Source organism: Toxotes jaculatrix, chromosome 2 (genome assembly GCF_017976425.1).
Source record: "Toxotes jaculatrix isolate fToxJac2 chromosome 2, fToxJac2.pri, whole genome shotgun sequence".
NCBI classification, from domain to species: Eukaryota; Metazoa; Chordata; class Actinopteri; family Toxotidae; genus Toxotes; species Toxotes jaculatrix.
Window position 1 is genome coordinate 23983840 of NC_054395.1, and position 22278 is coordinate 24006117.

General features: G+C 41.7%; 2 protein-coding genes across 7 annotated transcripts; one reads left to right on the forward strand and one right to left on the reverse strand.

Annotated features, from left to right (window-relative positions):
* The first annotated feature begins 875 nt into the window (after positions 1–875).
* Positions 876–4786, forward strand: smim29 (small integral membrane protein 29). Of its 3 annotated transcripts, none has more exons than XM_041054472.1 (5): positions 876–947; positions 1442–1740; positions 1899–1924; positions 2032–2137; positions 3126–4786. In XM_041054472.1, the coding sequence occupies exons 2-5, from the start codon at positions 1633–1635 to the stop codon at positions 3192–3194; spliced, it is 309 nt and encodes a 102-aa protein (XP_040910406.1). In that variant the 5' UTR covers positions 876–947; positions 1442–1632; the 3' UTR covers positions 3195–4786. The 3 variants fall into 3 exon arrangements, with proteins under 3 accessions (XP_040910406.1, XP_040910396.1, XP_040910415.1); XM_041054462.1 differs by having other exon boundaries at positions 927–1023; XM_041054481.1 differs by lacking the exon at positions 876–947 and adding an exon at positions 1088–1289.
* Positions 4787–4915: 129 nt separating this feature from the next.
* hmga1a (high mobility group AT-hook 1a) lies at positions 4916–11486 on the reverse strand. 4 transcript variants are annotated; one of them, XM_041054519.1, is made up of 5 exons: positions 11416–11486; positions 10259–10362; positions 9092–9172; positions 7973–8029; positions 4916–7094 (listed from the first exon to the last, which is right to left on the reverse strand). In XM_041054519.1, the coding sequence occupies exons 2-5, from the start codon at positions 10340–10342 to the stop codon at positions 7035–7037; spliced, it is 282 nt and encodes a 93-aa protein (XP_040910453.1). In that variant the 5' UTR covers positions 10343–10362; positions 11416–11486; the 3' UTR covers positions 4916–7034. The 4 variants fall into 4 exon arrangements, with proteins under 4 accessions (XP_040910453.1, XP_040910434.1, XP_040910443.1 ...); XM_041054500.1 differs by having other exon boundaries at positions 10244–10362; XM_041054509.1 differs by lacking the exon at positions 11416–11486 and adding an exon at positions 11151–11251.
* Positions 11487–22278: the final 10792 nt, after the last annotated feature.

Here is a 22278-nt window from a genome sequence, read left to right on the forward strand (position 1 = left end):
GGCCTCCCCTGGTCTGCCTCTTGTATATATTTTCCAGTCATCAGCTTTAATGACAACATGGTCAAAACACAAATATGACCAACGGTGCCTGTGTGTGTTATCTGGGCTCTGGGACACATGAGAATGGAAAGCCTGTATGCATGCGTTCTCCCTTCAGCCTCATGAATTTCAGATTGGAAACACATTCTCAGAGTACCAATCCTTTCTTGTCAACATGCAACTTAAGAGTTAGTCCAACCTGTACCCACTGCAGCCTCAGATTTCTGTTCTTGGCTGCCAGGAGTGAAACCTGGCGGGGTTTTGTTTGTTTATTTGTTTTTGCACTTTTGGCCCTATCTTCCACAATGTCGGACATGTTGTACATTCTGAGCAAAACGGGAACCGTTAATAGTTAATTCGGCGCACTTAATTTCCCAAAATGTGAACAAATAAAGACTGAAAAACGGAGCTCATGTTGCAGCCCAGCCTGAGGTGTAACCTAACTCACTGTGTCCATGCCAACATTAAACTTCCGGTTTGTTGTAGACCCTATTTACATCTGTACATACAAGTCAAGTCTTTTAACGTTTAACGCGACATTTTACTGAATATTGCGTTGAAAAAGAAACCAACATGTATTGATATTTATTCATTACACAGTTAACATATGGGACTAACATATAAATCAGGTGGCGTCATGATACCTCTCTCTTCTCAAAAAGCCATGATTTATAAGCACCTCAACCTTTTCCTGATAATTATCAGCTCTCATCTCGCAATTATGATTCCGTAAGTTATAATTACGAGATAATATCTCTTTTTTTTTTTCTTCTATGGATGCTGTGCGCTTCCGTAGTTTTGCCAGGTCGTGGCGCTTTTGTTCTGAAGGATTCAGACGGGAAGTGGTTTTGTTGTTGTTGCTGCCTGTGTCGGACGTTAGTCGATATACAGACGTTGCACCTCGCATAGTGAGTGAGAATTTACTGGGATTTCCTAAAAAAAAAAAAAATAGCAAAAAAACGAAACTTAGTTTTGATGCAGGAGGTTTGCTTCACCTTTTCTTTTTTTTTGCAATAAAACAACTTGTCAGTAGCGCTGTTATTTACCGACGCAGCTAACGGTAGCTTTGTTTATATAGCTAGAAACGCTGGGTCATTGGTTAATAGCCGTTAGGTCTATGCGGAACTTTTAAATCGCCAGCAATGGTTATGTTTTAGTTTAGGTGGTTAGCAGCTATTATCAGATATTAGCAAGTAGCAACAGAAGTGGCTTGCGCAGGACTTGCTAACAAGACATTAACTGTTTATATCGTATGTAACGGGTCCACTTGAATATTTAAAACTTACTTCATGTTTGCCCAATGTAACAACACAGCATATAAGCTAAATTATCTGCCGCTATGTGAACTTTCTAGCTATGCTTATAACTGTGTGCAAATTCTTTTCATTCCGTGTTCCCTCAGATTTCTCGGTGATTAGGAAGGTCAGTGATACCATGTGGAAGTCACATGAACGACGAGGATGAGGCATAAACAACAAAGAGGCATCTTGAGGAGAGAGCCGCTGCACAGTGTCCGCCATAGGGAGGGGGTTTGCTGCTTGTAAAGGCCCTGCACAAGCAGCCCCCTGTGTCCCCCTTTCCTGAACGTATGCAATGAACAGCACTACGCAGCCTCCTGCCATCATAGATGGGGATGTGGCAGTCAGCTATGTGTTGGTGCCATTTTTCCTCATCACCATCATTGGAATAGCTGCAGCAGTGGTAAGTTGTTGGGCTACTTGGGCTGGATGGCAGAGGATGGCTTGCACAAAGTTGACTTGCTGAAAAAGATATGTGGTGGAAATAATACCATTAACCTATGGTAGAAACAAAATACTTATACACAGAATATTTAACACTTTACATTTTGTCTCTTTCAGGTTATGTATATTCGAAAGAAAAGGAGGTAAGACCATTAATCTTTGTGGCATAATGCTTTGGTGATGGGCTTGATTGCTGCTGCCTGAGTTTGATTCATCAAATCACTGTGATTTATTTTATTTTATCCCTCAGAATTGACAGACTCCGTCACCAGCTGTTACCAGTTTACACATATGATCCTTCAGAGGAACTTAATGAAGCTGAACAAGAAATGTTGTGGAGAGAAGAGGACACACGGGTATGATGCACCGTTGGTTTTCAAATGTTTGGTGTGTTTTGCTCTACACAACAGTTTTACCCGAGGGAAAAGTTGTTGTTATTAAATCAAATGGCAAGATCATAATAAAAGATGTTTTGTCTTTCTAAGTCAAGTTAATATGAAGAAAGCAATATTTCCCATTGTAAAGGATTTGGTAAAGCCAGGTCTTACTGCAACTGAACACATTTTCTCCAAAGGATGACGTGAAGACATGTTTACATGTTGCCTTGTGTTCACACATTGTATTTTTTTTTACTGTGTGGTTGTTCTTGGTTGCACTATTCACTCTAAGAGTAGTTCCTCAATTGGTCAGTCTCTTCCTCTTCCACATAGACACAAAGCTGCAAATAGTAGGATAGAAGGTTGCATTACCCACACTCTGCTTGTATCTGCAAGCCTCAAGTTCCTCACAATAGCAGTTAGTAGCCAGTGTTTTAAGGTCTCCACAGTGATCAGTTATTTTATAAACATATTAGGCACTTTTCTTCCCTCACAAAGTTGTCATGGCAAATTATGGTTAAACCAAAAATGTCTTACCTGCCTCTCATTCGCCTTTGTTGCTCTGTCTGGTATCACGTTTCAGGTACTCTAGTTTAGAAATAGCTGACATAGAAATAGATGTTTACGGCTGGAAAAACACCACTATAATAATAATTATTGGCCCTGTTGATTCCAGTCAAAAATCATGCACTCTGCCACAAGAAACACTAGGTGGCAGTATTTACCATGGGCAAAGCTGCTCAGGTGTTACAGAGGAAGTGAGTTGAATTTTATTTGTGGTGATTTAAAAATTATAAAGAGAGGAAATATTTGTATGTGAGTGTTTGTGTGTGTGTGTGAGAGAGAGAGAGAGATTTGGGTGGACTGACCCTTTACACATCCAATTGAAAAACGTGTCACACTCATGGCTTTAAAAATGACTGCACTAAACTAAACTGTGCTCTGACTTTGCATTTTATTTCCTCAGATTGTGCAAGGTTGGGCCAGAAGTTATCAACAGCGACGCCCTCTTCTAGCCAAAGACGTCAATGCATGATAGTAGTAAGCCGTGGCATCGAACACTGTCGGTGAGATGGCCTTCAGCCACAGAGATAAGTCATCTACGGAGTCATGCACAAGACATTTCTTGTTTGTTTTTCTTTCCTACTGTTTGACGTACATCAGCATTTTTCTTTTGTATGTACAGGGTGACTGTTCATTTGTGAGGTTCTGATGCCAATCCTGTGTGCCTAACAGACACAGTACCACAGTAAAGTTATTTATTTCACATTATTTATTCAAACTTTGTTTTACTGTGGTAATCAGTCAAATCTAAGAAAGGTGGAATGTATCTAAAGATACAGGTTCCTGTTGGTGTACTTTGTTGTTTACATTTATAATGTTGTGGGCGACATGTGGCAAGCAGTTATATTCCTGTGGGTTGCAGTAGGCATTTGTACTGACAACAATTTAGAGGCTGTGGTAAGAGTATGAATGTTCTGCACTACTTAAAAATCAACACTCTTTGAGAGGGTTTGTGATCGTTGCCTGGACCGGTTGTTGTGTAGAAGTCGTTTCTATTTCATCAAAAACAAATATGGCTTCTTTGATGAAATGAACAGTCACATTTGTTGACATGAAACACTTCTATACCACTTCCAAAAATGTCAAAGCTTTATACTGATAAAATTAGAATTAAGATTAAATAAAATTAAGTTTGGTGCAACTTTCTGTTTCATTTCGAGTGAAAAGTTTGAACACGCCCTCTTTGGTTCTAATTTGCTCACAGAAGTTAACTAGCTGCCTGACGATCCGGATCTTTTTGTGGTTTAGCCAAATCCTATGACTCTTATCAAAGGCATGAAAAGCCAGATATGGAAGTAAATAAAACCAGCCTCCTCTCATCCCTAAAATGAGTTGTGACTAGTGCCCTGAATATGTCCTGCCTGCAAGGCATGGCACCAGCACAAACTAACCTCCAGCAGAAGAATCTGTTCAGATGAATGCCATAGGTCTGACTGTATCAAGCACTCAGGAAACCTCCCTTTTTTTTCCTTGATGGATTGTAACCTTTCCTGACCTTTATTTGCCTTGCATTTGTGAATATAACCTAAGAACAGTAGAACTATTAAATTGTCCCTGGAGGGGAATAACACCCGGTTCAACGGTCCACATATTGTCATGGACAGATAATGCTCAACACTTGTGATGTTATCAGGTATGACATCTAGAGGTGCTTCAGAATGAGGACGAGCTTATACTCAGATGGTTTCTGTGGTCGACTGTGGAGTCACCCCAGAACATGCTCCTGTTTCCACCAGTCATTTTTATGCCTCACTGTTCATCTTCAGTGCATTTATCTGTATTTTTTCCCCACATAAAGAGAAAAAAGTACAGAATCGGTCATTCACAGTTTAAACTACAAATGTCTGACCATGTGACATTCATTTACACTGATGAACTCTTCACAGAAATCTCAGATTTTGGGTTGCACTTGAAAAGTAAAAGAGCCACTGATAAATGTTAAATGTGAAAGGCAGCACTGTTATCAAGTTTTACTTTCTCAGTTCCGTTCTTCTGTTCTTGCTTTGACAGAATGGATAAGGCTGATTTAAATGTTTAAGGTGTAAATAAAGTAATATAACTGTCTTTGTACTGTAATCATCATTTCCAGTAGCAAAAAAAAAAAAAAAAAAAAAAAAAAATTTACAAGTCAACATGAAGCACATTTCCTTGAGCCTTTGCACAGATAATTTGTGGTTACATGGCATACAAAAATTGACAAAGAAAATTCTCTTTATTGACCATTTCTGATACAAATTGTTGTAGGGCACCATAGAAATATAGACATTGTACATTTATATACGGTGTACATTAAAAAGAATGATCCCATCCTATTGAGTTTACAGTATATAAATGAACGGATGCAAGATGTTGGTATGTAGAATGACAATGATATTGTCAAGAGTAGTTGGAGGATGCTGAGAAAAAAAAAAAATAGACATGAAATGACCATTGTATGACCGTTGTACGAGTATGGCGAGGGTGGCTGTGTGTGGTAGTGCCAAACACACGGTGGCCAACAGAACAGTTAAGTGGAAAGAGCGCCCAGTCTATCACAAACACACAAACATTTGTCCATGAAAATCTGAACCAACATTTCAGTGCACCAGAAGATTTTTTTTTTAAAAGGATAAAAACACACCTGCTAATCTACCACAGTCAGCGAACACAGTTGTCAAGCTGACAGGTCTCCCTGACTTGCTTCACACATTTAAAACAACCTGTCTGCAAGCTCCGGTTATGAACGAGCCAAGACGTGCTGCATATGTACACAGTCACGCACTTGACATCTTAGATACCTTATTACAGTCAGGTTTAAAAAAAAAAAAAAAATTTACACAAACTTTGTAATAACGACATCTTTCCATCTCATGCCAGAGGTTACATTTAAAAACAACAGAAAACCAGTTAAATGCAATTATATGGTAAAGTAAGCTGTTGAGTGAGGTATGAAATTCCAGGCCTTGTATCGCCTGTTTGCAGTTTTCCGGGTTTCGTAACTGAGGTTGTAGCAGCTTAGGTGTGTGGAAAAACCCAGTTAAGTGGACTGTGACCGCGGGTTCCCTGACACTTAGAAAGACACACAAACATCTTTATTTTCCTGTAGCAGACGTCATACAACACACATCTTCAAACAGACTAAGAAAAGTATATTACTGTACTAAGTGATGACAGAAGGACCAAGCTAGGTGAAGCAGTGAGAGCTAGATGGAATGAAAAACGTACAGCCCTGTTGGATAGTAGTGCCACCAACTATCCTCTATTACAATCAAACTCCTTGTTTGACCAATTGCAGTTTGCCTTACGAGTGATTGAGTGAGCGCTTGGAAACTGAGGACCATGTGAAGACAAAGACGCCAATGTAACAGCATTTGTAAAAGCTCCCTGAAGAAATGACACTGATGCTCTCAGCCTAGAACTCTGCCAACCCTATCCTTAAAAACACACATTATACCAAAAAGATTTGAGTTTTATTATAACATGAAAAGCAGCACACTCATGTTTTTTTTTTCTTCTTAAAATGGTATGTAACCCGAAGGAACAAAACAGTAAGTCTGATCAGACTATTCTGATGACTAACAATACATTTTACATCTCCCCACTACAAGCCGAGGACTGAGAAGAAAGTCTGAGAAGCATAACTAAACCTAAGCTGTCCTACAGAAGGGGTCGGGGAAGGTGGTAAAGACGATTCTGCTCTACTGGTGAGACTAGGCGAAATCAGTTATGCAGAGAAGACATTGAAAGGGACAGAGGGAAAAGAAAGAAAAAAAAAACCCCCACACTCTTCTACCATCAGTTACCTATTCTCATCCTCAACACTGAAGCTCAACTCCATCTATAATAAGATGCAGACAATAGGTTAACCACTTCACACGAACACAAAAAAAGGGGGAAAAAAAGCAAGTATAGGTAAAATTCACCTTTGTCCAGTACAAAACATGGAGAAAAATCTATATGCCCTACCATCTCAGATGCGGGTACAACAAATAAGTAACATTAAGCAGAGAAAATGTCCTACAAACCATCTTTAGGAGAAAAAAACGGAAACGTCCAGGCTCCTTGGAGCACACCTTTGTCCAGTATAAAAGACTTGTGATAACATGACATGTAGAGAAAAGGGCTGTTACCTTTCATGTAATTCTTAGATCTATGCTTGAGCAAGGTCCATCGTTCTATCCAGTGCTGTTGCATGATATATGTACTGTGTTAACCCTCCTTTTGGCAAAGAGGGCTTTGTCGTGAACAGTGGTCATGTGGTGGCACTGGTGTTACAGCCCAGTTCTGGTTAACAGTAAGTCAGTATGTTGAGTGAGGTAGCATGCGTTGTGAATTACTGGTCCTCTTCCTCTTCCTCCTCAGATGATTCCTGGGACGCCTTTTCTTCTTTCTCCTGTGACAGAGGGAAAAACAAACATTACAGTCAGGTCTCAACTACAACCACAAGGAAAATGCCATCAACGTTCAGCTACAATAGCTGCCTGTGATTCATGTCTCAACGTGACTGTTTTTACTTTTAATAACCCAGCCCAAGTACCAACATGAAAAAAATAAATGTTATTATAAATCTCTTTGATAAACCACTGTGGCATGAAGAACACCCAGGGGAAGAGTGAGCCATCTGTAGTGAAAAGTGATTCATAAGAGTGGTGAGTCACAATGAGGCATCCTGCTTTTTGCTCTCTTGCCTTTCCTCCTCACACTACTGCTGCCAAAGATGTTCATTCATAAAAATGAGAGGGCTAGTTAGGAGGGTAACTTTGGGTCATTCCTTTCTGTGACTAATGCAATCCAGACTTCGTACGCCCTAACCACTCATGCACATGACAGAATGTTACTACAAGACCGCAATTTCTTCCGAGATTAAACACATGCTTTTTGACCTGCTGAACATGGTCTGGCAACCTATTTTGCACAGTTACCAAAGAATAATAATAATAATAATAATCATGCTGTGAGTTACATAACACCTGGATTAAGAACAATCTTTAGGGAGAAAATTGTGATGCGGGTTCGGATTTGCCCTTCAAAAAAGACCAGGTAGAGACCTTCGCGCGACCAAAAAGCTGCTCTAAACGAACACACGAGGACCAAAATAGCGATGATGAGTAAAAATGACTCGTCTGAGAGGAAGGAGGCAGGAAGGGGAATTAGGAAAATGCAATTTCGCCCTGCAGACAGTCATACCAATCATAATTCAATTGGGAAAGGAATGGTTTAACAAATGCGAGCACTGATGTTACACTGTTTGTCCAAGGATTCTTATCTTACCTCCTTCTTAGGTCTTCCCCTGCGTTTTCCCCCTGCAGATGGGGGCGCTGTTGCCTTCTGTGAAGGAAAGTAGAAGACAGTTAATGGGGCTATGGGTGGGGCCCTGACATTGCATTTTGCTGTGATCGCCATGCTCAGTGACCTGTTGATGCTCCTTTAAAGCCGAGACATTTTTGAGGGGAAAATTGTTAAAAAAAAAACAAAACAAAAAAACCTGTGGTATAAACAATCCATATTTCCACACAGCTCTGTTTCTAGCTGCCAGCAGATGGCAGCAGCACCTCTGCAATGAGACAGATGGAAAGGGGGCATTGGGTTCATTGGCTATTATCTGGAAGGCCGACAGGAACTGCACACAGGGCACTCCAGTTCGCTGGCCACCTGGTCTGAGGCTCAGAGACAGCTGGTGGAACAGAGCGGAGACACAAACCCTCTGCAGCTCGGCCCTCGCTGCTAAACCTATATCACACATGTATGCGCGCTACACTCTCCTGCTCTCTTTCTCCCTTTCCCATACATAGCAGTGAAGGCAGAGCGCACGGGGGAGCTGGAGGGTTGGGGCGAGGGAGAAAATCAGTTGTTGCTATGGAGACGACAGGCAGAGAAGAACTAGGGCTGTGTGCTGGGTGGGGGCGGAGGGGTGCTTAGTGTCAGCTTGGAAACAGTCTTGCGGCCTCTGCACCTGCACCGCACTGTGCATGACAAGCTGCAGGAAGCTGGAGGACAGGAAGTACAGACTGAGCATCACTCAAAAAAAAAAAAAAAAAAAAGAAAAAAGTAAGGCAGTAAACCAAGGTCTTTACAATGGGAAACCCTAGCCAGGCTATTTCTGACACCAGGAGGGGAAGCAGCTAAATTGAAGCCAACCAATATATCACAAGTAACAGCAGGACATCCTTTTAAGAGGATGGGGTTTGCTACCGTTAAAATGTTCATCAACCAAAAAGAATCGGGGGGTTAGAAAAAGGAAAACGCTTGCAAGAGGAGATGGGACGACGGATGCCGTGTACAGCGGCGCTGTGAAGCTGTGTCTGTCTGTGTTCGGGATGCGTGTTAGCTGCTGCTCAAATTGTGATTTGTCAGCATGCAAAAACATGTCTGCAGGCAGCATTGACTTACTTTGCCCTTGCCGGTTGCCTTGTTTTTGCTGCCCTTCGGCCGTCCTCTGGGCCTCTTTGGAGTAGGGGACCCACTTGGCTCCTGGTAATCAAGAAAGTCAAAATAAAGTCAGCGCACCACAAAAATGTCAAAATGTTTTTTTAGTATTTAAATTTAATTTCACTTTTAATTCTATTCTGTTTACACAAGGTTCATAGCTTCGTCCAAAATAGTATGGACATGGATACATGTTCACATGCAAAACTCCAAACAGGCATAAAGTTCACTTTTCAAGGTCAGTACAGCTGACACAGACTTTAAAGGCTGGCAGGTGGTCAGAGCCACAGGTTGCAGTGGGTCTGACATAGAAACAGACTACGACTCCAGGGAAAGTCATAAACATAAACATCACGTCATAAAAAGTACCAAGTAAAACACGTCAAAGCTGCGACAGTGTGGTGCAAAAGGGGAACATCAGAGATAAAATTTAGGGGATTACCGTCAACTCCAAAACGCAAGGTAAATTCAGTATGAGAGTAGGTGTCTCATTCATATGATAATTTGTGGTTGTAAGCTATGTCATGGCAGTCTCGTCTCCTGTTGCATTTCTAGCGTGTTTACAATTGCAGCTCATAGCAACCAAGCAATTCAACACTAAAAACACACCATGCTGAGTGACAGCTATATGAGCCAGTCTGCGCTCAGACTCTACTATGTCATCCACTACATGACAAGCGGAGGTGTGTCGTGGAGAGGGGTTAAAACCGGTTTAAAGGTGTTGGGTTACAGGTTGCTTACGAACCTGGTGAGACACACGGGAAGTCTGTTGTAGATGTCTACACTTACACCGATAAGGGGGTGAGCGAATGGTCACAAGGCCCTGTTGCAGCCATATCTTGATTTCTGATTTCACTCAGGGCTTGGCAGAATTGCAGTGGCTTATGACACTGATATGCATGAGCACCTTAGATGCAAATAACATCTACCTGGGACAGATGTGAGCCACTGGGGTATTCTGTCAGTCTAGCCACCCCCCCTCCCCCTCCCCAATCCCCCTTGTTTTAACACATAGGTCTATTGTTGGTGCGTTTTGAGTTGGTGATATTCCCATGGCATGCAGACCGGATTGGCACACTTTGGCATGAAACGTAAGAATAAATTGAGACTACTTACGTCAGAGGTTTTTACCTGGGGCTGCTTGCGGGGTCTTCCACGCCCCCTCTTCTCTGTTGCCTCCTTCTCTTTCGGTGACACTGTCCCCTTGTCGCTCATGTTTGCTTAGCTTTTCAGACCTGGGGAATAAATCACACCGGTCAGACTTGCTGCAAGGCAAGGCGTCGAGTTCACACACACATACATACACACACATACACAAACACACACACACACAGCACAGAAAATACCCAGGCTATTAAACTCGCTGACCGAAACAACAAACCAAAAATGACCGGGCTAACCGCACACCGGTAACGCGTTTAACTCAATTAATCCGCGCTTATTTCCAGGTCTATTTCTGTCTCATCTGCGCTCCATTACACAGCCGATGGTGCCACACAAACAAGGGATTGACATCAAACCGGCTCGCATGATATTGCTGGGACTCAGTAGGCGGTCGGAGGCCGCACAATTCTGCAAAAGACTACTGAACCCGACGCTCCCTTCCCGTACCAACCATGTTTAAAAGGCCCCGTTTGCTGTACTTGTTGTGGCCAATAATCGGGCCTGCGCATGAAACTATCCCACAGCATGTCTGCACGCCGGGGCCGTGGACAGATATCCACCGACACACACAATGGCTGGTGTGTGCTCGGTGGGATTTGCAGGATAAAATCCTCGCCTGCATGGACGCTTGCGTTTTTAAAAGCCAGGAGAAAATGCAAGCGGGGAAAGGTGGTCGAGTTCGTTTGCGGCGGCGGCGGCGGCGAAAGCCCGGGCCAAGGCAACAAAAGACGGCTTCACATTTAGAGCATGCAGCCTCCTCTCGCCGGAGCTCCGGCTCTGTAAAATGCATTAAAAATCCGCTGTGGGTTATCGAGCATGCTAAGTTTCGCTCGCTGGCCGTCGCGTTTCTTGCACTCACCTTTATCGCTCAGTTATAACCTCTGCTCTAAATTTAAGACGAAATGTTTCCTTTAAGGCTGGCTGCTTGTACCCGGTTAAAAAGCCTTGCACCGATCTATAGGCTACAGCTTTTATTCGTCAGACAACACACAGCCCGCCCCTTTAAAATCCCAGCTCATGCAGCGTTTAAAAAAACAGTTATGAATTAGAAAAGGACAGACTTTTAAAAAGAGAAAAAATGCTTTAAAATTTTGTTTTTTTTCTGTATTTTTTTTTTTTTTTACCAGCAGGTTGAGAAGTTTATTCCAACGGCGTCCTATAAATAGCACGTGCGTCTTCTCTCCTACAGATAAAGGGAAAAAGGCGCCAGCCAGGAGGAGTTTTGGGGCAATTTAAAGAGCCGCCCTCATGGGAGCTGAAACACTGGAGGGCGGAGATATGATAAATGGGCCACCAACAGAACTAGGAGAGCCCAACCCCCCCCCCCCCCCCCCCCCGTGTCCCCCCTCTCCTGGATCCCTTTTATTCCCCAGGTTTGATCCCAAAACACACACACACACACACACAAATGTCTACAAGTTGCAGAATACACTTTCAGCAAAAGAAAATAAATAAATAAATAAATAAATAAATAAATAAATAAAAGAGTGAACTATGAACTCCTCCAATGTAAACACAAGCCAGCTTTAAGCTCAAGAAGGCATTTCTTGTTACTTTCCCCCTTCTACAGTGGTAGAGAGAAGTATTCAGATCATACACTTGAGTAAAAGCACCACAATGTAAAAATGGTCCACTGCAAAAACAAAAAAAAACAAACAAAAAAAAAAAAAAAGCGGATTCAAAATGTAAAGTGTATAAGTCAGCAAACTGTACTCAAAGTATCTTAAAAGTTAATGCAAAAACTGCCCAAAGTCAGTGTTGCAGTGTTATATATTACATTATTGGATTATCATGCAGATGTATTCATATGTGACAAGGATCTTACTGTAGTAGCTGGAGCTAATTCTAACTACTTTATAGACTGGCAGATAGTTTAATATCTAACAAAGAATCATATTTTGTTAACTAATCACATGTTTTGTATTTAAAATCCTAAACTGTAAAGTTATTACTAATTATAGTAGTGGGATAAATATGGTGGAATAAAAAGTACAATATTTCCCTTTGAAATGTTTTGGAATAGAAGTATAAGTAACTAGCATGAAATTAAACAGTAAAATACAAGTATCTCAAAGCTGTACATGACTAGATGTTCTTAGATGCATTCCTCCATTGGTTCAAATATATATATATATATATTTATAGGTCACAAAATTGTATGACCCAAAATGCTTTTTGTTTTGTTTTGTTTTCTCCTCCTGTAGCCTGTTAAAATGAAGCAATGTCTTCAAGCAAGCATGTCTGAGTTATAACCAAGCCAACAAAAAAGGGATTATTTTAGTACTTTTTAGAAACCTAAAGAGGAAATATTTACTGATTTAAAAAAAAAAAAAAGCAAAGACTGAAGAAATAGCGGGGTAAAAATTAATCTTTTGCAGCAAGCGTCCATTTTTTTCTGTTTTCCTGTCCTATCAATTTTCTCATGACCCCTTATACTCATCTTGTGACCCCTTGGTGGGCTACTGACCCCAGTTTGTCAACCAGTGTTTTTAGGATCTTGTGTTGGTGAATAAGTTATCTATTTAGAGTGGTCTTTATTTATTTATTACAATAGCTCTAGACAGCTCTTGTGTTGTTGTAAGGTGCTTTGTAGGTTGTTTCTAGGATTAAATCTTTTATTTTTAGATTTATTTTAGATTGTTTTAGATTTATGATTTTATAATATCAACTTGGTCTTATTTGGATTTGTGGCATATTTTGTGTTTTCTGTCTTATGTTATTTCACTGTTAATGCGGCCTACCTTGGCTAGGACAGTAAAAATTCAACACTCTGGATGGTTGAGTGGAGAGGGCAGAGGTCAAATAGGTTTGGGAGGAAAAAAAAGTCTTAAATTGCAAAAAATAAACAGCACTAAAGCAAATGAAAATTACTCTCCTGTTATTTGCTAATTGCTCAATTGAAATGGCTGTACAGTTTAATTTCTGACGCCTCTGGAGAGCAGGCGATAACACATGTAGCCTGTAATGAATGTGAATTCAGGTGTAGTGGTCGACATTCAGCTTCACAATAAAACCACTCAACTTCCCCATCACAACATTATGTGAGTATGAAGTTATTTTCACCCTCATGTACAAGTGCGTTAAATCATAAAACTGACTTGTCTAATACTTCTGCAACTTTCATTCATATGTGGACCCTTCATTCTGCCCTCATTAGGTGCTGATGTGACCATGTTTGTATTAAACACCTGATGTTTATTGCATGGGTGTGGTAGATGCAGACGAGATATGGCATGATGGTATAGAAACACTCCACACTGTGCTCTAACCACCTACTGATACTTTCACACAAGGGTTTCTGATGTAAATGAACTGCCCATCTGGAGCTGATGGGTATGCAATTGATACTGAGAATGTAGAGCAACCTGAAAGTGGTTGAAACAGGCAGTTTGCTGTCATCTGTGTGTATTTCACCTCTCCATCTGTTTGTCAGCACCCATCTCAAACGGCTTGATGCACATAAACACACGTCGTATTACGTTGCCACCCCAAAAACCTTTGTCATCTGCAGATAGCTCACAGATATCAATGTACTGTACGTACATGATGAGAAGAGTGAGAGTTTGGTAAAAAGGGGACTGGGTAGGGCATGAATGGAGAGAGCGCTTTTCTCAATGGGTCCAATGTTCTGCTCAGCATGTGCTTGCCTTGCATGCCACCCCCTTCCCTCTCCATTTCTCACTCTATTCACTTCCTTCCTCTCTATCTTCCACAACTACTTCAGCCCCATCCCCCACACCCTCACACATCTCTGCCATACCCAGCCCCTCAGTGTGTGGATGGAGACAGAGAACTAGGTCCACTCTGTGTGTGTGTGTGTGTGTGTGTGTTTGTGTGAGGAATGCTGTCCTTCTCAACTACTGGCACCACCTGGAGACCAACGAGGGGACTGGATATTGTGACTGATCAGTGATGATGCTAAACAAATGTTAGCATTTTACATTTAGTTGTGAAGCAGAACAGTTGCTTATAAAATCTGGCAAAGTTTGTGCAGATAATAGAATCTGATAACAAACCATATCTTGTCTTATAAACTCATTTACCAATTTATTTGGTACACCAAGCTAAAACTTGTGCGACAAGTCCTGCAATAAATCTTACATTCACGAAGGATATAATGTTCAGTTTTTGGTGTGTTTTTAGAGGTGCTGATTATACTGTATGATCATTTTGGAGGTTGCAGTTGTGCTGCTGTTTAATTGTATTACATTTTACAGAGAGATGTTTCTGTTGCTTACCTTCACTGATATTAAAGTGGTGGAGTAAATAATAGAACGTTTGCAAAAGACTGCATTAGTTTTAGCTAGGTGTATATAATGAACCGGCAAGTTATGGAGATCCAGAGGATGGTCTTGACATTTGAGACCACGATATTGCAAATTCATTTACTGCTCTCCTGAAGCAGTTCTCATCACTTGATGTTTCATTTGCTTAATTTCAACAGATTTCAAACAGATTCATATCAAAGGATGGAACTTAACTTCCTTGAGTAACTAAATAGGCATCTTATCAAAAGGTGTGCATATCCTGATAAAAAGCAGCAAACATTTCTATCAAATTCCCTTCTCAAGTAGTGACCCTCCAACTGTTTTTCCACTTAATATGGTCATTCTGTGACCATATAGCTCTTGGATTTTGAAGGATGGAATTTATACAGAATTAAATCTGAATAATCAAATACATCTACATTAGTTTGTAAATATTTGCAGACTTCAGTGATGGTAAATCAAAACACTGCCACTTATCAGAGAATTAAATAAATATCTTTTTTGCTGTATTGGAATGACCAGATCCTAACCTGTAGCACCAAAAAAAAAAAAAAAAAAAAAAAAAAAAATGGTGAATTTAAATGCTAATCAAATCTTACAAGAGACAAACACTTCCACATCAGACGCCCTCTTCAGAGCCGTCTCCTGGCTCATGAACTCTGCAGCAACTCAGGGCAGACAGAATCCTATTAACCATGGAGGGGGGTGGAGAGGGTCTTGGCCCACTTTGGCATGCTCACCCCTCCCCCCACCTATGTCCTCCTGTCCTTTTTTTCCCCTCCTCCTATATGCCCATCCGTCTTCCCCTCTAGCACACTCTCTTGCTCATTCTAGCAGTCCATTTTTAGGCGCTGTGTAAACCGCAAGAGCGCTGCAGCCAAACCAACTAACAGATGTGGACAAAACATCCTATTCCTGCCTGTGCTTGGGTTTCCCCCTGCTTGTGCTGCTGTTGGCCCTGGATGAGCCTGAACATGACTAACACACACATACGCACACGCCACTCACATCCTCCAAAGAGGAAAAAAAAAGGGAGAAAGGAGTAGGAGAGAGGGACAGAGAGAGAAAATCCGTTGGGAGGGGAGAGGAAAAGTGTAGGAGCAGTTGAAAGGCAAGGTGGGCGGAGATGGGAATATGTGTGTGGGTGTCTTTTATACTTCTGCGAGGGGGCGGATGGAGGTTAGTGGGCGGGGGATGGGGCCCGGGTGATTCAGTCTGAGTAGTATCTGACTCACACAAACACAGGAAGTAGCGCGTGCTGCTTGTTTAGTGAACAGAGAACTGTATTTATGTGATACTCCTATATGCAGGGAATAATAGGAGTTCTTACACTACCTAATTTCACCTCCGTACGTCGGTCACTGAGTCAACACTCCACTCTCCTTTTCAAATAGTTTCATATCCACATCCTGAGATTTTTGGACAGAGATCCAGCGGGTGCATCAGTCATACTGTGACTCAAGCCCGTGAAATTTCTAAGGGTGAAAACCATATTTGAAACTTCCTTTGACAACAACAGCCTCAATATGCCAATAGATCTCTCTTTTTATGTTTAATTTTTGTTTTTTCAATTGTTGTTCTATGAGAATCAATCTGCATTCAAACTTTGAAACTGTATACGTCTACTCGGTGTCTTCTTCTGATTCATTAAATCATTTTAATCGCATCAAGTCCACTCAGTTATGGTATATAACTCCCGAGAACCCTACACACACAGCTGAGCTTTTGCATTACAAAATATTCAAAACAGGCATCACATTGCCTTCGTTATTGTTCTCATTAAAATCTATTCATCCCTGAAGGCAAACTCTGATTGCTTGGTGCCTCTACAAGGAGGTTAGAAGTTAGGGTCAACTACTGTGCGACACTCTGCTGGCTGATATTTACTGCAACAGCTTTATAAAATAGATAATGTTCATGTAGGTTTAAGTCTGGACCACACACTTCACTGTATGGATTCATCACAATAAATTTGTAGATGGTCGACAAAAGGAAAGGAAAATCCTGAATAAATGAGTGGAGAGACATGAATGCAAATGCTTCCAAACAGGTGCACTGCATGGTACAGTTAAGCAATTAACATCCAATCATGCTCTGTGGCACTTTTAAAAATGCCGAGCAGGCCTTGTTTATTCTGATTTTGTATCAAGATGGCAAGAGGACAAGATCTAAGTGACTTTGAAAGAGGGTTCACTCTCGGGGCACAGATGGCAAGAGCTTCAGTCACCAAGACTGATCAAGTGGCCCCTGTTTTAATAGGAACAATGACTAAAGTGACATCTGCATTTAGGCCTGTGGGAAAGACGTCAGTAAAGAGGGCTGGAAATTGTGATCGACGGCACACATTTGATGACTCTGATGCTCGTGCATTAGTACGATATGTAAGGAGAAAGAGTTATATGGGCAGATGAGTCATCTTTCACCACACTCTCAACAAATAGGTGAGTGCATGTGTGGCGTACACCAAGAGGATGGTACAGGCCTGAATGCATGACCCCTACAGTGAGTGAGGGTATCCAGTAGCTCTGTTATGCGGGGGGGTCATTTAGCTGTTGTTCTGAGTGATCACCTTTATCCTGAGATGAAACATTTCTATCCTGATGGCAGTGGTCTCTTTCAGGACGACTGTGCCATCATCCACTGGGCACAGGGGGTTAGTGAATGGTTTGAATGAGTAAAGATGTGGCATTCCCTTATAGTTAAGATTCTAAGCAGGTACCAGTGGATATAGAGTATTTTCAACAATGGCTGATCCAGAGCAGTGATCTCTCTGGACCAATAGGTGGCACACACAGATCAGATTTGGAAAGTAACACTGAGGCCGACACCATGTGACATCTTTGAGAAATGACACCATCTTGTGGACATACTTATACATGAGCAATACTTGTATATTGAGTGAGAATCTTCTTATTTTTTTTTTTTTTTTTCTAAAATATTATTTACGGCTTATTTACATGTCAGAGGAAAAACAAAGCAGAAGTAGGACGTCTTCTCCTCATTTCACCACCACCCACTATGAACAGATTTTCTCTGGAGACACGCTTCCCTGCTGATGTGTTGTGTTGTAAAACACACCTCAGCTCTTATTGGATGTCTGCTGGCAGCCAAGCACAGTAGTGATGGCATCCAGCAGAGGGTAGTCTTACCCAGAGAAAATCTGTTCAGTACTGATTCCTCACCTGAAACTGATGTGCAGCTGGTTTGCTGTCACAGTGGAATAAAGACAATGCAGTACACATGCATCAGTAATGTAGTCATCTAGATCCACTGTATGGAAATGTGTTTCCCAAACAATCCATCCACTCAAAACAAACTGTTAAGAGCCCTTGGAAAATGCAGTTAATTTCTAAATCTGTTAATGTGTACAATGAAGGTTCTTCCAAGGGACACAGTTTTGTAGGTAGTTGCTCCATCTCCTCATTAATTCTCATAAAATACTGAGCAGAGTCCACATTCTGCAGAGTGATTTAAAGCTTGCCCTCTATAAATGACAATCAGAGGCAGCTGAATTAAGTTACTACTTAATTCAACTGACCCTCATCAGGTCTAAATCCAACTAAAGTAGAGAAAGCAAAGGAGCTCTGTCAGTCTGACAGATGAGCGTATGTTCAGAGCTTTTGGGAGAGGTAATAGATGAGAGTCACCTTGGTGACGGTGCATCTGGAGTTTTAGAATTCACGCTACCCCCGCTCTGTCTTACCTGATTGATCAAAAGGGAAGGGGCCCGCCTGCCCATTTTGGGCCTGTCACATCCCTGTGTGGCAGCTGCAGTCCCGAGAGAAAGCGGCTGGCCTGAGCTGCATCTGTGCTGGTTACTTACAGAGGCGATCTGTGCTGAGTTTTATCACTGTTTTTTATTTCCATGGGGAATGGAGGGTAGATTCTCTCAGCAGAGTACTGGTGTGATGACCATAACAACAAATAAGAGCCAGGCTTTACAGCTGGGGGATAAAAGGTTTACAAACTCCTCTACAAAACAGGTGCCAGGCTCAGCTGCAGAGTTGAGTCACTTCAACATTTGTCCTATTGATTGCATTTTGACTGGCATTCCCCTGTCAGGCAAATTGGAAAGAGGGCACTCCTGCCTCTTGACCAGAGTAAACACAATTTGTATGAACAAATAGTGGCCAGTGACATTTTGGGAACATCACCAAAAACTTAGAGGGAAGGAATATGTTCAGCTTACCTTGTTTTCTACATATTCTGTGCATGAGAATTACGTTTAAAGGAGTATTCCAGCGATTTAGTATTTCACTTCCACAAAGTCTGGGGACTCAAAAAGTAGTAGAGTAAAATAAAGTAAAATATCTGAGTCTTCAGAAAGGGTCCAGCTCCAAAACCACTCCCATAATGCAACTCAGTATAGTCTTTCCCTGATGAAATCTTCAGGGTTGTTTATATATCTTGTATGTACTTCAGAAAACTCTCCCAGAGCCACAGAAAACAATATAAAACTGTTTAAATAAGCTGAGCAGTACTCACAATGGGTGAAACTGAACATCATTTGTACAATTGGTGAAGTGCTCCTTTACATACCTAATTAAACGAGTAATGATTTAGCATTGAACTCCTATAACAATGTCAGACTCATGATGGACAGCTTAAAAAAGAAGCATCCAAACCGATGCACTACAGATACGGGCTTCTTTCATGCATTCTTGTTCCTTGCCAAAACCTGGCACACACATTTCCCACAATGAAATCCAATGTGACCTGAATCTTACCTGGAGATGTGGATTGTGTTCTGCTTGTAGCAGCTAATGTAGCCTAAAGCGGGTAGCCTCAAACAGAGATTATTCTTTTTTTTCCAATTTATATTCTTCAGCCCTAACAGACCCTGACTCCAGTGACATCACTTGAGGAGGTTTATCAGATTTTAAGCACCTCCCTCTGAAGCCACAAAAGGCTGTACACAACTTCTTTTTCACATATGCAGTAACACTTCCAAAGACCTGTAAACATACTTTGATGTGTAAAATCGGTGGTGTTCAACTTTAAATCATAGGATGCATTCATCTGGTAAATAACACATCGATTTCTTTGTCCTTACGAGACATTTTAAGAAGGGTTTTAGATAAGAAGAGGTTAGTTGGAGCCTGCAATCCAGCTGCTGTCGCTGGGACATCTTGTGGTGGTGTCTGGAGTAATATCAGTTGACAGATCCCCTCTCTGACACCAGGATGTCCGTCTCTGGCCTTGACCACATCACAGTGTTCGGTATCCTGTGTTCGTGGGTGTCAGATAGCTGCCTATCGATGAATGATTAGAGTTGCTGAGGATGGACTGTGGCGCTGCCACCCGCGGGGGTCTAGGTGAGACGGATGGGCCCATTTGCAATGCAGAGGGGGGCCCACAGCTGCATTAACTATTAAAGTGTGGTTATCTCAGGGTAATGGTATGCCAGCAGCACTGAGGAAAAAAAAAAAAACTACAGCAAGAGAAGGTATAATCTTAATGTTGATGTATGAGCCCTGCTTCTGTAGATTATAGGGTCCATTCTCCAGTTGGACTGATTATCTGTGATATGTCACATATGGCTGAGCAAGGAAATGAATGAAAATCTGGCATTAAGCTATTGTATGGCCAACACACTGGGTATATGATAGATGCCTGACATTATAGGGACAATAATTACGCACTTAACTCTTATCTAAGGGAATGCTACACCTTTACTCTCTAAACTGGTTCTAAAATGAGTTTGAATGTTTAAGCCTTAATGTCGAGTGCTGCTGGCTATTGCGTTGGGTTCCCTAAACGATTCAATTAAGAATCTTCACAGCTGATTAGTCCACCTGTAAAGGATTTCTTTGTCTTAACCACACACGCACACCGTACTCTACTCTACGTGCGACCAAATAATCCTAACTTCAATAAAACGCTGTGAAAAAAGCTTGGCACAGTGGCACAGCTTGCCAACAAGCCTGAAATGATGTAGTTACAGCCGGTCTGCCTCACAGCACGGCCAGTAAATAAAACAGAGACCCGTGAAGTGGGGAGGGCAGCAAATGTCTAACGGGACTCACCTTTGGATGGCCCTGTTTGTTTTTACTTGCCAACAGGCACTGTGAGGAAGTTCACTTGTTTAACTTTCTACAGATGGTCAATAGCTTTATCTGTTGTCCTGCTCTTAGCAGTTTTAAGTCTTGAACATGGAGAAAAGAGGGAAAATTGATTCCACTGTACCTTTCCTCTTCTCGTTTTGTCACCCTGAAGCCCGTCTTGTAAATGTGCCCTCGGAGCCGATTGGCCTGAGGGATGGAGGAGCACAGGGAGTAGCTGGGTGCAGGAGTGAGCCATCCATCCTTGGTACCTGGAAGGGGGAGGTGGGGGGAGGGGGGGGGGGGGTGCAGGGCAGCGTTCCACCTGCCTGCTGAATAAATCATCGCTTAGTCCATTCTGCAGCTGCAGTCCAATTAACCAAAGGGGACCCTGTGAATGCAGTTAGGTGGTATGATTAATTACACAGTACTGACAATACACACCAAAGCACACAATATCCCAAAGGGCAAACACCAAGCATGGGTTTACTTTGCAGATTTTAGCCTCCTTTTGAAGTATTGTTCTCTTTGAATGTACAGTGTTATTACTAGAACTTTTTACAATTTTGCTGACATACAGTAACTAATTATATCCATATCCAATGCATGGTCCACACGTGAAAGTGGTAGAAGCTATCTCACACCCTCACAAATAAACACATTCATAGACTGTTTTCAGATATCGACAGGCATACATAAATTATGTGCAGCAACTTCAAACTTAGAAAGCTGAATACAACAATGCAGGAGGGAGTTTCACCTCTCAGATGCCAGGTCCGCCTGGAATAGTAATTTAGGGTGCAATTATTTCCTTTTACATGGCCCATGACAAAGCTCTTAGACTTACTACTTCAGCTTATTTAAATAGTGCCTTTAATTGAACATAAAAAGGCAGAGGAGAAGGCAGAAGGGAAAGGTTAATGGGACTGACACAAAGGGCAGACAGCAGAGGAAGTCTAGCCTTAAGTGTCACATCCTGCTTGCATCACAGCCCATACAAGGAGCCAATTAGGTCCGGTCAGTAATTCAGCCAACTCCACTGGCCGGGCCCCGGCCTTAGCTTTCTGGGGGATTAAAACCCTCTTCAAGACAAGTGCTGGTAATGGCCTCCATCCTTCTATCAATGATATGCTCACACACTGACGTTTGACTGCTGCCACATCCAACAGAAAGGTCACAGAGGATGTAACAAATGAGAATAGACGAAAGGAGAGACAAGGAAGTAATTGGAGGAGGGTTTGGTCAACGGGAGAAAGACTGCACAGCGATAGTTTACTCTTTACCAATCTTCATTCAAGATGTTGCAGTGCAGAAGATCACCAACTCTTTCTATGCCCAGCACGTGTGGCTTGTTTCACTACAACAGCAGAACGAAGGGAAAACATTTGTTTTGTTTGTAAACTTTTCCAACCAACTACAATTTAAAAGTTACACTTTCAGGTGTTTCAAGGTCTCTGTGAAAGGTGTTTACCTGAGAAGTGCAATTTGTAATTATTTTAATTAGAGCAATACAACAAAAATAGCTAAACATTTCTTCTTATTCTGCAGAATGTACACAGTAATATATTCAGGTGATAGCCAGCTTTTGTTATGTCCTTTGAGAGTCCAGAAAAAGCCATAGATCAGAGGCTTTTTCTGCTGGCTATTATTAATCTAAAATATAAATATTTTCATGAGT